At 40.8% G+C, this 14,129-nt stretch overlaps 1 protein-coding gene across 1 annotated transcript in view; it reads right to left on the bottom strand.

The window, feature by feature from the left end:
• Window positions 1-14,129, bottom strand: part of ZZEF1 (zinc finger ZZ-type and EF-hand domain containing 1) — a 293,759-nt gene that overhangs the window by 148,063 nt on the left and 131,567 nt on the right. The window contains exons 23-25 of the mRNA XM_089655409.1: window positions 13,984-14,065; window positions 9,921-10,122; window positions 1,807-1,937 (exon numbers count right to left, since the gene is read on the bottom strand). Coding sequence (XP_089511535.1) covers window positions 1,807-1,937; window positions 9,921-10,122; window positions 13,984-14,065 — 415 coding nt within the window. The remainder of the gene's footprint in view (window positions 1-1,806; window positions 1,938-9,920; window positions 10,123-13,983; window positions 14,066-14,129) is intronic.

Here is a 14,129-nt window from a genome sequence, read left to right as displayed (position 1 = left end):
GAGACTGCACCTCCCCATAAACACAGGGGAACATTAGAAACAAGAAGGAAACCTAACATAAAATATGACACACACATGCACCATTTTTCCCTGTACCTACTGCAGTGATGATCTACACTTTCCAGTTGTTAATCATTTATACTGCTTTCTGAGAAAATATATATGCCTGTAGAAGACAGGTTAGTAAAACAGGCATTATTGGCTTGCTCCTTGCTGACAAAAAGCAAGTAGACAAAACAAAAGTTTTAGTATCAAACTTTTAATCCCACCACACACCAAATAGGAGTTTCTATTTCTATCACACACTCTGGAGATATGATATCAAATACAATTCCTGCAAATATAGAAGAACAAGTGCTAACACTGACTTTGAAGTCTACATTCAAGAACAGTAAATCCGGCCATAGATGATTCAATTTTCTTTCCTGCAAGCCATTCAATTCCCCCATCAACACAGTCAGTGTTGTCAATAATTTCATGAAAAATCCAACAGGTTGGTTGTACCCAAGTCGTACAACAATCGATTTGGGTACAATCATTCTGCCCACAGACAGCTCGAATCTTGGCCGTTCCATACTTAACTGGCTGAGATTCTGACCATCTATGGCTGGCTTAAGATAATGCAACTGTGAAGTTCTTAACAGCGTATTATGTCATTATTCACCTACCAGCTTCTTGTATCTCTTGTGGTCTCTAGAAATTAGCCTTCTCCAAGTTAAGGCGGTAAAAAGGAAAGATTTTATTCTCCTTGTTAATTTTTTTTCTTTTGCATTAGAGTAATATGACTCTAGGGGACTATATGGACAAATCAAATTAAGTACCCAAGAGATAAAAGAAACAGTAGGATAATTAAGCCCACCAATATCAACCTTTTATTTAAATATCAGTTCTGGATGGAATGTCCCTTAACTATAGATTACACAAACACATTGCACAAGAAACATAAATTCTGTCTATAGCAAAATGTAATGTGACCAAGTGATTGCAATTGAAAACGGATTTATAACAAAACAGCTCCATAATTGAAAAAAAAAATACAACTGTAAAGTTAATATTTTTCCCAAAATAAAAAAGTATGTTATACTTACCTGCCCTGTGCAATAGTATTGCACAGACCAGCCCCTCAACCTCCTCCTCTGGGGTTCCCTGTCGATGTCCTAGATGCCTCTTCTGCGTGTGCCACCATAGGAAGCGAGAAATATGTCACTAGCACACCAAGGATCTCTAATGCCTAATGAAGTGGTCATGTGAGGATCTGTGATGTATTTAAGATGTGATTGCTGAATAAAGCTTTGGACCCATTCTGGAGATCCTTGGTGTGCTGGTGACATGTTTCTCGCTTTTTCAGGGAGGGAGCCTAAAAGGTTTTTTCCCTTATGCATAGAATACATTAAGGTAAAAAAAACTTAGGACTTTAGCACCACCTTAATAGTTTAAATGTTTCCCCATCAGGCTGCAAAATTTACTAATTTTTAGGCCAAGCTGTCTTGAAACAGGCGCTAGTCCTTATTTAACAACTACTTTCAATATGCAACTAAAATAACTCCTCCCCATTTAGGAATTAACCCTATCGGTTTAAAAGTAACCTATGCAGCCAACCAAACAGAAAATGGGAGCTCTACTGCTGCACCATGGATCACACTGGCATGGCAGAACTTGAAAGGTGGGTGAACAAGTAACCTTTTAAGGAGCAACTAAAAGGGAACTTTTTAAGCTAGAGGGTAGCTGCCCCTACTTGCAGATCAGACAATCCTTAAAAAAATACTAGAACTAATTTATAGTCAGCAATAAGAAAATACTTGATACCTCTGTACATCCACTTTTTGTTATTGAGCCAAACTCTGTGTACATCTGGTGTCTGAACACAGGTTTCCACAATGGAGAGCTTACAACGGATGAGACCTTTGCAGATGGTATTTCAGCGATAGGTCCCAGTTCTAGGGTAAACAGAGATGAGGTTACCAACATATGCAAGAGCAAATAAACGAAATATATAAGCCCCAGTTCACAAATGCCTGACCCAAGCATTAGATTCAGTTCTACGTGTTACACATTATTCAGATTTTGGTTTCATTTAACAAAATGTTGTATTGCAAAGATCTGCTAAAACTACTGCAAGTATATATATAATCAAGGTTGCAGCATTTTGAACTTACGGGACATATCACAAACATTATTGCACATATCTGCTACTAAAAATAAAAAAAAAAAAATCGCTAGGTTAAGGCCGACATGAAAAGTGAAATTCTATAAGTTTTTTAATAACGCAAGTAGAAGAAAGAACTATGCAAGGCGGTGATAACATAATGACTCCTGAAATATAACACGATCATGGGCTTGAATAGCTAAACGTTCATATCAAGCAGAAAAGTAATTTCACACCAGTACGATATTCTTTATTATAACTGAAAATCTTGATGCAAAAAATGTTTGATAAAATAATGAAAAAGTACAAATTCTAACCCCACACCCAAAAAAAAAAAACTGCAATCTTCACATTCCTTTTTAATATATGTATACATTTTAATATGTATATTTATTTTTATTAATGACATATATAATCTACATAATATTATACTTGGACGAAAAAATATTTGTTTAAGTGCATAGAGTACAATTAGGAGGCGGTGTCCCCTTTAACAGAACTCTCTCTCCTCTCCCTCCGCCCCCTGATGGTAGATGGGTTGTTGGATCAATTCATGTAATTTAGGAATTTGAATTCTAGGAGACATCAGCCTTTGCTCAGAGAAAGGGGATAGGGTCCCCAAATCGTGTCAGAGATTATCACCATCTTGTCTCCATCTGGAGGTGGAGAGCAGTCTACAATGTGTGCTTATGCAGTTATATGCTTTTAGCTCACTTGCCTTTTGAGTACAATATTTGTCTTATTTTCTGCAATAAACGGTTTTTATTTTTTTTTTACTCACCAATTCAGGACGCACATTCAGGGACTTGACTCCGCATCAGGGAATCACTGCCCTGGACCTGTAAAGCACCCTGCCAAAAAGTTCTGCTTATACACTGTACCCTGGAGATCACTGCCTGCAGTATCCAGCACCGACCCCCAGCATTAAAAGCCATCCTTGCTCATGCATGCGGGGCCTGGGTGCAATTTCCTTTTGACTTGCTGGTCATTGCAACTAATCGAGACAAAACCCTCCTGTGCCCTATAAGTCATGTTAGGAATAGGCCAAGTGCTGGGAGAAATAAAGCCCACAAAATAAGTATTCAGAGAGACATCTGTAGGCATATCCATCACTTAAGGAAACTTTGTAACGCTGGGAGGGGTTATGCCTGGGCTGTGATTCCAGTGCGGGGTTTTTTGACCAAAAAACTAATTTTATAGGCAAATCAAAAATCTTTCTAGATCGTGCTGTACAGGACAAAGACACATTCTTAGACAACTGGGATGTCCAAAAGCAAAGCAAAAAAGAGGGGTGGGCAACACAGCAAACAAACTGCCAACAAACCTACAAACAAAACAAACAATGGTATAAGACTAACTAAACAGCAGCTTATACAACTTTATGGCCCAAGCCAGCATCAGCAGAGGCTTGAACATCCTCATGGTAAAACCTAGCACACATGTGAACAGAGGACCATGTGGCGGCTTAGAAACCTACAAAAGAGGTGCTCGATGCTGAAAGGTCTAGGAAACTTCCACAGAACTGGCAGAGTGGACCTTAGCACCAAAAAGAAAAGGTTTGAACAATAACCCGATTAATCCACCTAGCGATGGTAGAACAATAAGCAGAACATCCCCTGTGGGAGTCTGTGGATAGACCAAATGTCAGGGCCACAAGCTGAAAATGATAGTCGCAGCACAAAATATAAAAATGCTGTTGTGGGGAAAAATGGGAATTTGCAAACGGGCAGCTTAGAACAGGTTGGAGTGAAAACCCTAAAACCTTTCCCTTGCAGCCACAGGAACAATTACCTGCAAGGTGAGCAACTGCTGAAGAGCAGCATGCAGAGCCTCCAAGCCCCTGGAGAAGGTGGCAAATTTGAGTGCAGGAATTAGGGTGGAGGGAGAGAGAAACTCCAGCTGGTATCCCTAGAAACAACATTCCTGACACAGAGTTCTGTAAAGTCTTGAATCCAGGCGTTCAAGAAAGCCAACAGATATCCCCCCCACATGATAAAATGGGGTGTCCCATCACAGAGGGGAGCGTGGGGAGTCGAGCTTAACCTGCTTGAAAGTCCAGAGCTTGTGGTGAAAGGAGGTGCTGGGCTTAGACTTGGAGAAAGAAGTCTGGCAGGGGTAAAAGGAACTCTTTCTAAACCCGGAAGAAAAAAATATGTTCACAGGAGCCCTAGCTTTCTTTTTGCAAGGCAAAGGCATGCTCTATACAAAAAGAAAAAATGCCATCAATAAGAGTGTGACCACCCATCAAAAGGATCTCTCTGACTCACCCTATTTTGGGGTGTGGATTCTTAATCGAATAAAGCTTATAGGAAAAAAGGTTAGCAGCTGGCTAGAGCAAACTGCAAAAAAGAACAGTATTTTGAAATCCAATGCAGAGTAAACCATAAACATGGATGCAAACAATTACTTTATTTTGATCATAAAGATCTTTTGAAAGGATGGGCATTAGACATAGTGAACACACAGTCAATCACAAAAATAAAAACAGTGAATATGAAAACAAAAACCATCCTGCGCATTCACTTAGCTGCATTAATTAAATGGCTGGGAAACCGTTTGGATGAAAAGTAATCTTCATATATGGGAGATAATAATGATGTATGGAGAGTCAAAGTCAGCCAATGATGGAGTCTGAAAGGGAGGCCTCTCCATTGTGGGACATTTGCCAATCAGTATCTGCCTTGTTTATCTTGGCACAAGATTTGCAGAGAAACTTTGAGCATCTGGAGAGTCAACTGCTAACCGAGTCTAATGACCCCACAGACACGGACCTCACTGCAGCCTTAGATGCAACCACTCAAACAGAGCCCAGTTTGATCTTTGGAACCCCTTCCCTACCAGAACCCCGGGTGCCTACGCCTGAGTTTTTTTACAGGAGACCGCAGGAAGTTCAGAACTTTTCGTAACTACTGGGAGCTATATTTTTTGCTGCTTCCAAGGACCTTTACATCACCAAGCACCAAAGTGGGATTTATCGTCACACTTCTTAGGAATGAACTGCAATCCTGGGCATACCACCTTTGTGAACAACATGATCCAGCTCTAACTTCAGTGGACTCTTTTTTTACAGCAATGGCACAAATCTATGCTGTCCTTTCCTGTGTCAAACCGCAGAATCTATGCTTAGCAAGCTACAGCAAGGCCAAAGGCCTGTGGAAGAATGTGTTACTGATTTCCGCATCTGGAGTTCCGATACTCAGTGGAACGAGTCTGCTCTCCGCTACCAGTTCCGTCTTGGTCTTTCTGACACCCTGAAGGATGAGCTTGCCCGAGTGGGGGTACCAACCAGGTTGGAGAACCTGATAGATCTGACGATCCACACTGACCATCGGATTCGGGAAAGACAGAATGAGAGTCTGGAAAAAGGGTTTATTCAGCCTTCTACATCACCAGCAGGAGCTGGCATCTTCTTTGTTGAGAAGAAGGATCACACCCTTAGACCTTGTGTGGACTACCGTGACCTAAACAAGATAACGGTCAAGAATCGTTATCCCCTTCCTCTAATTCCTGAGTTATTCCAAAGGCATGTTTCTTCTCAAAATTGGATCTGAGGGTCGCTTACAATCTAGTGAGAATTCGTGAAGGTGACGAATGGAAGACGGCCTATTTAAGGAGTGCCTATTTAAGAAGTATTTACCTAAAGATATATCAATATTGGAAAACAACAGGAACTTGAAACTGTGAAGATTGAATCATTCAGAATACTATGAAAGTTGACTCTCCATCCATCATTATTATCTCTCATATATGAAGATTACTTCTCATCCAAACAACGGTTTCCCAGCCATTTAATTAATGCAGCTAAGTGAATGCACAGGATGTTTTTTTGTTTTTATATTCAGTGTTTTTATTTTTGTGATTGACTGTGTTCACCATGTCTAATGCCCATCCTTTCAAAAGATCTTTATGATCAAAATAAAGTAATTATTTGCATCTACTATTGATGTTTATGGTTTACCCTGCATTGCATTTCAAAATACAGTTGTTTTTTGCAGTTTACTCTAATCAGCTGCTAACCTTTTTTCCTAAAGGCGTGCTCTACCAGTGAGTACCTTAATAAAGAGTCTACAAGTTTACCAAAGAGACCACCAGAAGGCATTTTACAGGCTGGCTCAGCAGAACAATATTTAAGCAAAAAGAAAAAAAATCCAGTGCATCTGAACAAACAGAAGGCCAGGACTGGACATCAGTTGGAAAGAATCCTCAAGCCAATCCACACAAACCAAAATTCCTTCAGAAGAAGTTTCAACCATTCCTGAAGTACAGATATATAGATGGCACGTCCCTGCCACATAGCCTGGGCTTCCTGTGCCCACTGGTACAGCCGATACCAGCATGGCAGGTGCTGCTGGGTAGAGAGGAAGGAGCTGAGCAAATATCTGTCTGCTCTCCTCCTCTTCTTGCTGGCCCCCTTTTCACTTTCCCCAACCTGTATGGCTATAGCAGAAGCTTATGGAATGCAATCTGAATCCCTTCAGCTTCAGTGGGGGGTAGGTAAGACATCAAGGGTCTTTTATTTACCCAGTGTCCTATTAAAGATAATCTGTCACCAAAAAATCATCACAAAAGGGACTTTTTTTATCTCCAATATGATGAAAAAAGAAAGCTGCATAAAGAAAGGAAATAAGGCCCAGGGTGCCCGGACGCTGTTGGCAAAGCAATTCAAAGGCAGATTTCTGGTACGGGAAAGCAGAAGTGCCCCGCAATGAGATCTGCTAATGCCGCAATTGAAGGTAACGAAAAAATTCAGCCGGAGGGATATCCTGTGACTCCCGAAGAAAATTCCAGGTAGAGAAGGACCGGGAAGTCAAAAAGTGTTGTACCTGTGACAAACCATTGGCCACCCACCAAGAAAACGCCCTTGGTTGATCTAAACCCAGTGGAAAGAGAGGGTTGTTAGTAATTGGGAGCAAAGGCAAGAAAGGTGACATCAGGCCACTGGAGTAACGTACCGAGTCCCACACTTGTAAGCCATGGAGCAAAAATCGGACTCAGCACCTGCAGGGGCTTTTAAAGCATCGCCTATGATAAATATAGGGTACTGAAGTTTGTCACCATTTCATAGGTGCATGCAATTTTGGGTAAGTTATTGCTTTTGTGTGCCCTAAGACTTATTCTAGTGTGTTCCTTACTGAAAATCTGAGTTTCTCAAACTGCTGCTGGATCTACCACTACATTATTGCCTAGTGCATCTGCATTCAGAAAATATATGTCTGGGGGTTTTATGTAATCTTCAGGACTAAAATAATTTTTTTAAACGTGTGCAAAAAAAAAGGAGAGAAAAAAAAAAAAAGATGACTAGCATTGGGAGGAAACTAATCTCAATGAAAGTGGAAGGGAAGCGGTTAAATCTTAAACTGTGTAAGGGGTTCTTTACTGTTAGGGCAGTAAGGATGTGGAACTCCTAGATTGTAAGCTCGAAAGAGCAGGGCCCTCAATCCCCTCATGTTTTGCATTGTATTGGCATTGTTCTGTCACATGTTCTGTCCCCCTTTGTAATGTACAGCGCTGAGCGAACTATTGGCGCTTTATAAATACTGTATAATAATAATAATAACTCTATTCTACAGGTGGTCGCATCAGCAGAGAGTGAAGATAAATTCTGTTCTGCAGAAGACAAAGGAAGGGAAATGAAGGAAGCCTCTTGTGGTTTCCAGAGGTTAGGGGCTTCCAACACGGTGATGCATTTTCCCATAAAATCTGGCAGAGAGGTGGAAAATTCCTCCCTGTTCAAATAGTAGGAATAGGAAGCATCTAATGGTAAGGCAGAAGGACAAATGCCTCCACTGTCCAAAGAAGGATCATTAGAGAAAGAAAACCACTCTTCATGGACCCACTAAGAGAAGGTTTGCCTGAATGCCCCTTACATCCATCCATCATCCATTTACTAACCTCTACTTTTTTATAGAATAAGTTCCCCCCGGTATTCACAGTAGTGCAGCAAACAGAGAGTTTAAAACTGCCCTGAAGGAGTTTTGTAGTAATGAGCCCTCCTGAGGGAAAAAAAAAAAACAAGCTGCAAAAACACAGTGATCACAGCAGTATTTAAATCATCTTGAAATGGTGCCTCCATTGGTAGAACTGAGGTGCTGTCAAAGAGCTGCCCAGAGAAAACGAGCAGTGCAAGCTTGGCTGACAGCCAGCACAGGCAGAATAAAAAAAAAACAGCTTTGTCGTGAGGAAAGTCAGTGACCGTCAGGAGTATCCTCTGTTATAAAAAAGAGGCACTTTCTGGGATTTCTGGGATCCCTGATATAGGCTGGAAGGGAATGGGAAACAAAAGGGCAGGTTTTATGCATCATTACTCACCAACCTGGAAAAAAAAACACGGCCACAAAATAAAAGGGGGAATGTGGCACCCCAGCTTTACTCTTTGGAAGTTATACCCTCGAAGGGGTGTTCAGGGATTGGGTCACACCTGTGTAGCTCGCCACTGTCTTGTACCTGTATAGCAGTCTGCAGCTAACTCCACGCCCTGCAAAACATTCCGGGGAGGAGTGCCTAACACAGGATCCAGTGCCAGAAGCGACTTTACAGGCCAGGCCCACATACTTCATTTGGCAGAGTCCGGATACAATCCAAGTGGAGTGCCTAGGATACTGATCCAGAAGCTGTGTAAGTCACCAGAAGTACTGGTACGTAGTCAATTAGAAAATATAAAAAGAAAAAAAAAATCAGTAGATGAAAAGGAAAATAAAACATGGACAATTTAAGGGGGAACGCAGCATCCCCGCTTCACTCGCTATGGAAGAGTATACCCTTGAAGGGGTCTTCAGGGATTGGGTCACACCTGTGCGGCCCCCCACTGTTCTGCACCTGTATAGTACTCTGCAGCTAATGCAGGCCATAGACGGTTCGTTTATTGGCCGATTTTTCCTCCTCATTTCTTTTATCGGTCATGCTAGAAAATTTATGAAAAACTGACAATTTTCATAATCATTGATGGCAACAGAACGACTGATTTTTCGCTTTTCGGACGAAAAATCGGCCGATAAACGAACCGTCTATGGCCTGTATAATTCCACATCCTGCACAAGGTGCCGAGGATGCCTAACACAGGATCCAGTGCCCAAGGCGACTTTACAGGCTGGGCCCACATACTTCATTTTGGCAGAGTCCGGATACAATCCAAGTGGAGTGCCTAGGATACCGATCCAGAAGCTGCGTAAGTGACCAGAAGTACTGGTACGTCATCAAGTTGGAGTGGAAAAAAAAAAAAAATATATATATATATAAAAAATATATCAGAAGAGGAAAAAAAAAAAAAAAGAACGATTTATCACCCAAGGACACTAGCAAAAAGCTGGGGATAACAGTTAGCTGGAGGAGTTATATATGGGGGCACTACAGTTTTGTTAGTCAGTGTCCAATAACGTGAAGATAGCAACATATGATAGAGTCGTCTAAGAACCTGCCTGTGGTCTGTATTGTATGATCAAGAAATGCTAATTGACCAGCTGTCTTTGGCTTAACTACTTTGAGTTCCTCACCTGTAATAAGCATGCTGTAAAATGACTGTCAGAAAAGAATCAGTATTCTCTATCTCTATCCTTATTCTTGGTCATTGACTCAAAGTCTTAATGCTAGAGCATCAGCATGACAGTTGGAAACCTAGCATACTCCAATAGATCAGCAATGGAAGCCTCCATAACTTTCACTTAACACTTGTAATATCAGCATACAATGGAGAGCAATCAGAGTGATGTAGACTCCTAACAGAATCTCAGTGCTTCTCTTGCAGTGTGCATACATAAAAAAAATTAAAAAATCTCACCACATGTGGATTTCATGGCCATAGATCTTGATGCTAGACGACCCAGTAAACGTGCAACAAGTAGCTGCAAATCAGAGCTCCAAGAAAGGGCAATATCTGGCAGGCCAAATGCTGTCACAGTAAACTTAAACCCCCAATCATTGTTGCTTCCATCTGAGAAGAACAAAAACTGAAGTTGTGGCCCAGCCTTAAAGGTTACTTTCTGCAGAAAAAAAAGAGTGAATGTACAAAATATTACTAAAACTAAAAGGAAGTCTTTGCAAAAATGAAAAGCAATGACTAACGTTAACTAAATAATACAGGATCAAGTTGCCTGGATGAACTGGAGTACATGGCCTGGTAACTTCAAGCTCAAGTTGTCCTTGGTCAACATCATCCCTATAGATGCTGACTAATGCAGTTAGAACTGGCATTAAAGTGGTTTGAATGGCTCAAGGATTTTTACCTTCATGCATTCTATGCATGAAGGCAAAAAACCTTCTCTGTGCAGCATCCCCCCCAGCCCCCCTAATACTCACCTAAGCACCCTCTCGATTTAGCGATGTGCACTGGAGTCCTGGCTATCCCGAACCACCTTTCCTCATTGGCTGAGAAGCAGGAGCCATTGGCTCCCACTGCTATCAAAGTCAATGAGCCAATGAGAAGAAAGGGAACGGAGATGAGCCATGGCTCCGTGTGTGAATGGACACATGGAGCAGCGGGTGCCCCCATAGCAAGCTGCTTGCTGTGGGGGCACCCAACAGGAGGATGGGGCCAGAAGCGCCAGTGGGGGACCCAAGAAGAGGAGGATCTGGGCTGCTCTATGCAAACCACTGTACAAAGCAGGTAAGTATAGACATGTTAAGAAAAAAAAAGCCTTTAGAACAACTTTCAAGCAGAGTTCCCGTGAAACTATAATAATATAAAAGTCAGTAGCTACAAAGGACCAGGCGATCGCAGCGGGAATCTGTCAATTTCGGGTACCCGCTACCCCCCACTCCTCAAATGTGCCAATCCTTAACGGGGAGTGAGGAACCAGTCCTTAAAGAAGAACTTCCCCTTTTGGGTGGAGCTCCGCTTTAAGCATGTATCTGCAAAGGTCACAAAGGGCTCTCCTTCATGAGACACACCCCTTCCTCATGCACAAGCTCCTTAGTCTTGGCCTAGTGTCTCCAGAAAGTAGGCACAGTGGAATGCATTTATTTTTTTTTTACTTTCCTGTTCAATGAAGACAGAAAAAAAAAAGGTTCCCCCCCAACCTTGTTGATTCTCAGAGCTTAGCAGCCCCTTTGCTTTTTGCATATTTACTTGCTTTTATTAGCCCTCACTCAGCAACAGACCAGACCTTGAGATCTAGAGATTTGTTAATGCCCTGTACACACGATAAGAAAATCGTATGAAATTCCATACGAAGAGCGATTGTCTGGAAATCTGATTGTTAGTACACAGCTTTCGGGGGCCATTATGACAGTTCATGCGACAATATCATAAGTGACAAAACGCAAACATTTTTCTTGTATGATACCAGAATGAAAAACTTTCATTTAATGAGAACAGTTGTAGTCAAAAAAAAAAAAATTGGAAGACCAAGACTACGCATGCTAAGAACCAAAAGAATACATTACAATACACTACTTCACTTCCAAAGTTGTATTCTGTCATACCATAATTTTCGTAACTTAGTAAACTCTTCATTTTAGATATTAGACTAGCATTGAAAAAAAAAACGGATGATCATTCATCCAATATTCTCATCGTGTCTACGGGGCATAAGAGTACCCCCTACCCTGGGGCCACACCCACCCAGATAAATACTTGCTTTGCTTTCCTTTCCACTGAACAGGTTGTAGCTATCCCTGCTGTGACATCTTGCAGCAACAGGTTGTCGATTACTACATTTTAGACCCCTACGACAGGACTTTCAGAGCCCTCATGCTCCTGGGACACTTCTTTTATTTTTACCCATATTGTCAACTGAGTCAAACTGGATCATATTAAGGCTCCATGCACACTAGTGTTTTTTTAAACTCCTAGAAGCTATTATGAACATTTTTTGTTTTCTGCTCCTAGAAGCTAATAGTGTTATCCTACTGTATGTACCCATGCACACTATCTTATGCTAGAAGCATTTTTAAAGCTTCAGAGTTTAGGAGCAGATTAAAAAAAAAAAGATTTTGGGACCATTTTCCCGGCTGAAAAAAACATGGAACACTCCTAAAAGCATTTAAAAGCAAAAAAAAAACCACTCCTAACTGCTTTTTTCAAGCGTTTTTTTTTTTATTCATGTACTGTAAAAAGCACTAATAAAACGACAGTGCTCCTAAACACTACTGAAACGCTACTACAAGCCGGCACTATTATCAGTGGTTTTCATTTTTTGCGATTATTAGCGTTTTTTGAGCTTATAAAAAATGCTAGTGTGCATGGAGCATTAGTGACTGATACTCTAGTCTAGGATGTTCTATTTGCCATACCATGGCAACAGTGTTACTTTAGGACAGTTCTTACCCCTATCCTTCATTTCAAGCAAGCAAGCAATGGCTGCACAATGGAGATCCATTTATATATCTACTACATCTCTCCTTACTAGAGATAATCCTGAAATCTATATCCTCCTTCTCAAATGAAAGCTCTTTTATCATCTCTGATGCAGCCACACTTGTGGAATTTCTTCTTTTGACCATTTATTCTTTCATCTTTTAGTTCATCATGTGGAACACCACAGGAAGTTTGTTTTCTCATCTTCTTCTGTGACTAGATCATTTGTAAACTTCGGTCACACAACACATCATTGCCAAGGTGCTAGATATTTTACTGCCAATTTAAATGTTTTCGTCAACAATTAGCTAGGCTAATGTAAAGTACAAGGAGCGTGATTTTCACTTGCTTCATTTGGTAAATTTGTTAGCCAAGTATTTTCACATTTTGTATCTCTCTCTATCTCTCTACTTGGGATATAATTCAATCAAGAGAAATCTTGTTGTGATAGTTCTTACCTCTTGCTTCCAATGATTGTACAGGCTCCTCCTCAAGTCACAGCAACCCTGAATTCAGTCAATCCTTGGATGATTGTTGAGATACTTTACTTTCTGGGGAAATTTTCACACCATTTCTGGGGTTTGCTCACAGCTGTATCTATCTTTCACGGACAGATATAAATAGAGGTTTTTTGCTCTCATCTTTTTTTAAGGTGTTTTTTTGTTCTAATATGGTCCTTGAGGTTTGTACAAACCTACTCCTTTTTTGCAGGTTATCTTTTTGTGGCACAGAGCAAACGAAGTAACACTTCTGTTCTTAGTCATCATCCCCTAAATGTTTGTCTCTAAGGCAAGAAACCATAACTGTGTGGATAAGGTAATCCCTGCTAGTTTGCTTGTGTTTTGCCAGCTCCATTTTGTATTCTTCTGACCCCTTCTTTCAGGTTCAGCTTGTCTATCCTTAAGCACTCATGACCCAAACCACGTTTTGCAGGTGGCCACAGATTTTTGGGGACTTTTTTTCTGTACTCAACATAAATTTTTCTCTACTCTTCAATTGTTCCTCTTTGGTTTTCTACTTTCACTGTCGTGCTACCAAACATAGTTGTGCATGGTGAAGCACTATAGGTCAGCAAAGAGAAGCAATTTCCTTTCTTTGTGTCAAACCTCTTCCAGGCAAGGCTTATACCCTCTGTTCTGTTTAGTATCCCAAATAACTCATCGCCAATGGATTTTAGAGTGGTTTTCCCCATCTGACACTTAAAAGTATACTTGCTAAGAACAAGGTAAGGTACATGCCTACTATGTTACATGTACTTAAAATGTCAAGCTTTGAATCGTGGGCTGCACTAACGTTTACAGATCAGTCACTAACAGTTGTACAGTTTACTGATAAAAGAAGGAGGAAGCCATAATCAGATAAAGTGCTTTAAGTGTGATGGCTAACAAACAACCACAGCACATTTACTCAAAGATCTATCAATGTAGCATATATTAATCTGCTCATGTTCTCAAACAGGCCAGACACAGCATGTCCCTTAGCAGTAACTTCAGTATATTTTAAACTGATATCTTCATCGATCATAATACTTTTTCACAGAACTCACCTTTGGCCACTTTTCTGTACCAACTTTGTGGTCATACCGTGCTTTACCACCTCTGGCATCTGTAAACTCCAAATAGTCATACCTGAGTAAGAATATGTAACTTGAATTATTACAAAGATAATAAAACAATGTCTCAATAAAATACT

The sequence above is a fragment of the Staurois parvus genome, unplaced genomic scaffold (genome assembly GCF_062004578.1).
Source record: "Staurois parvus isolate SC_StPar_1 unplaced genomic scaffold, SC_StPar_1.0 ptg000839l, whole genome shotgun sequence".
Lineage (NCBI taxonomy): Eukaryota > Metazoa > Chordata > Amphibia > Anura > Ranidae > Staurois > Staurois parvus.
The sequence above is the reverse complement of the archived record's forward strand: the minus strand, read 5'-3'. Positions and strand labels throughout refer to the sequence as shown.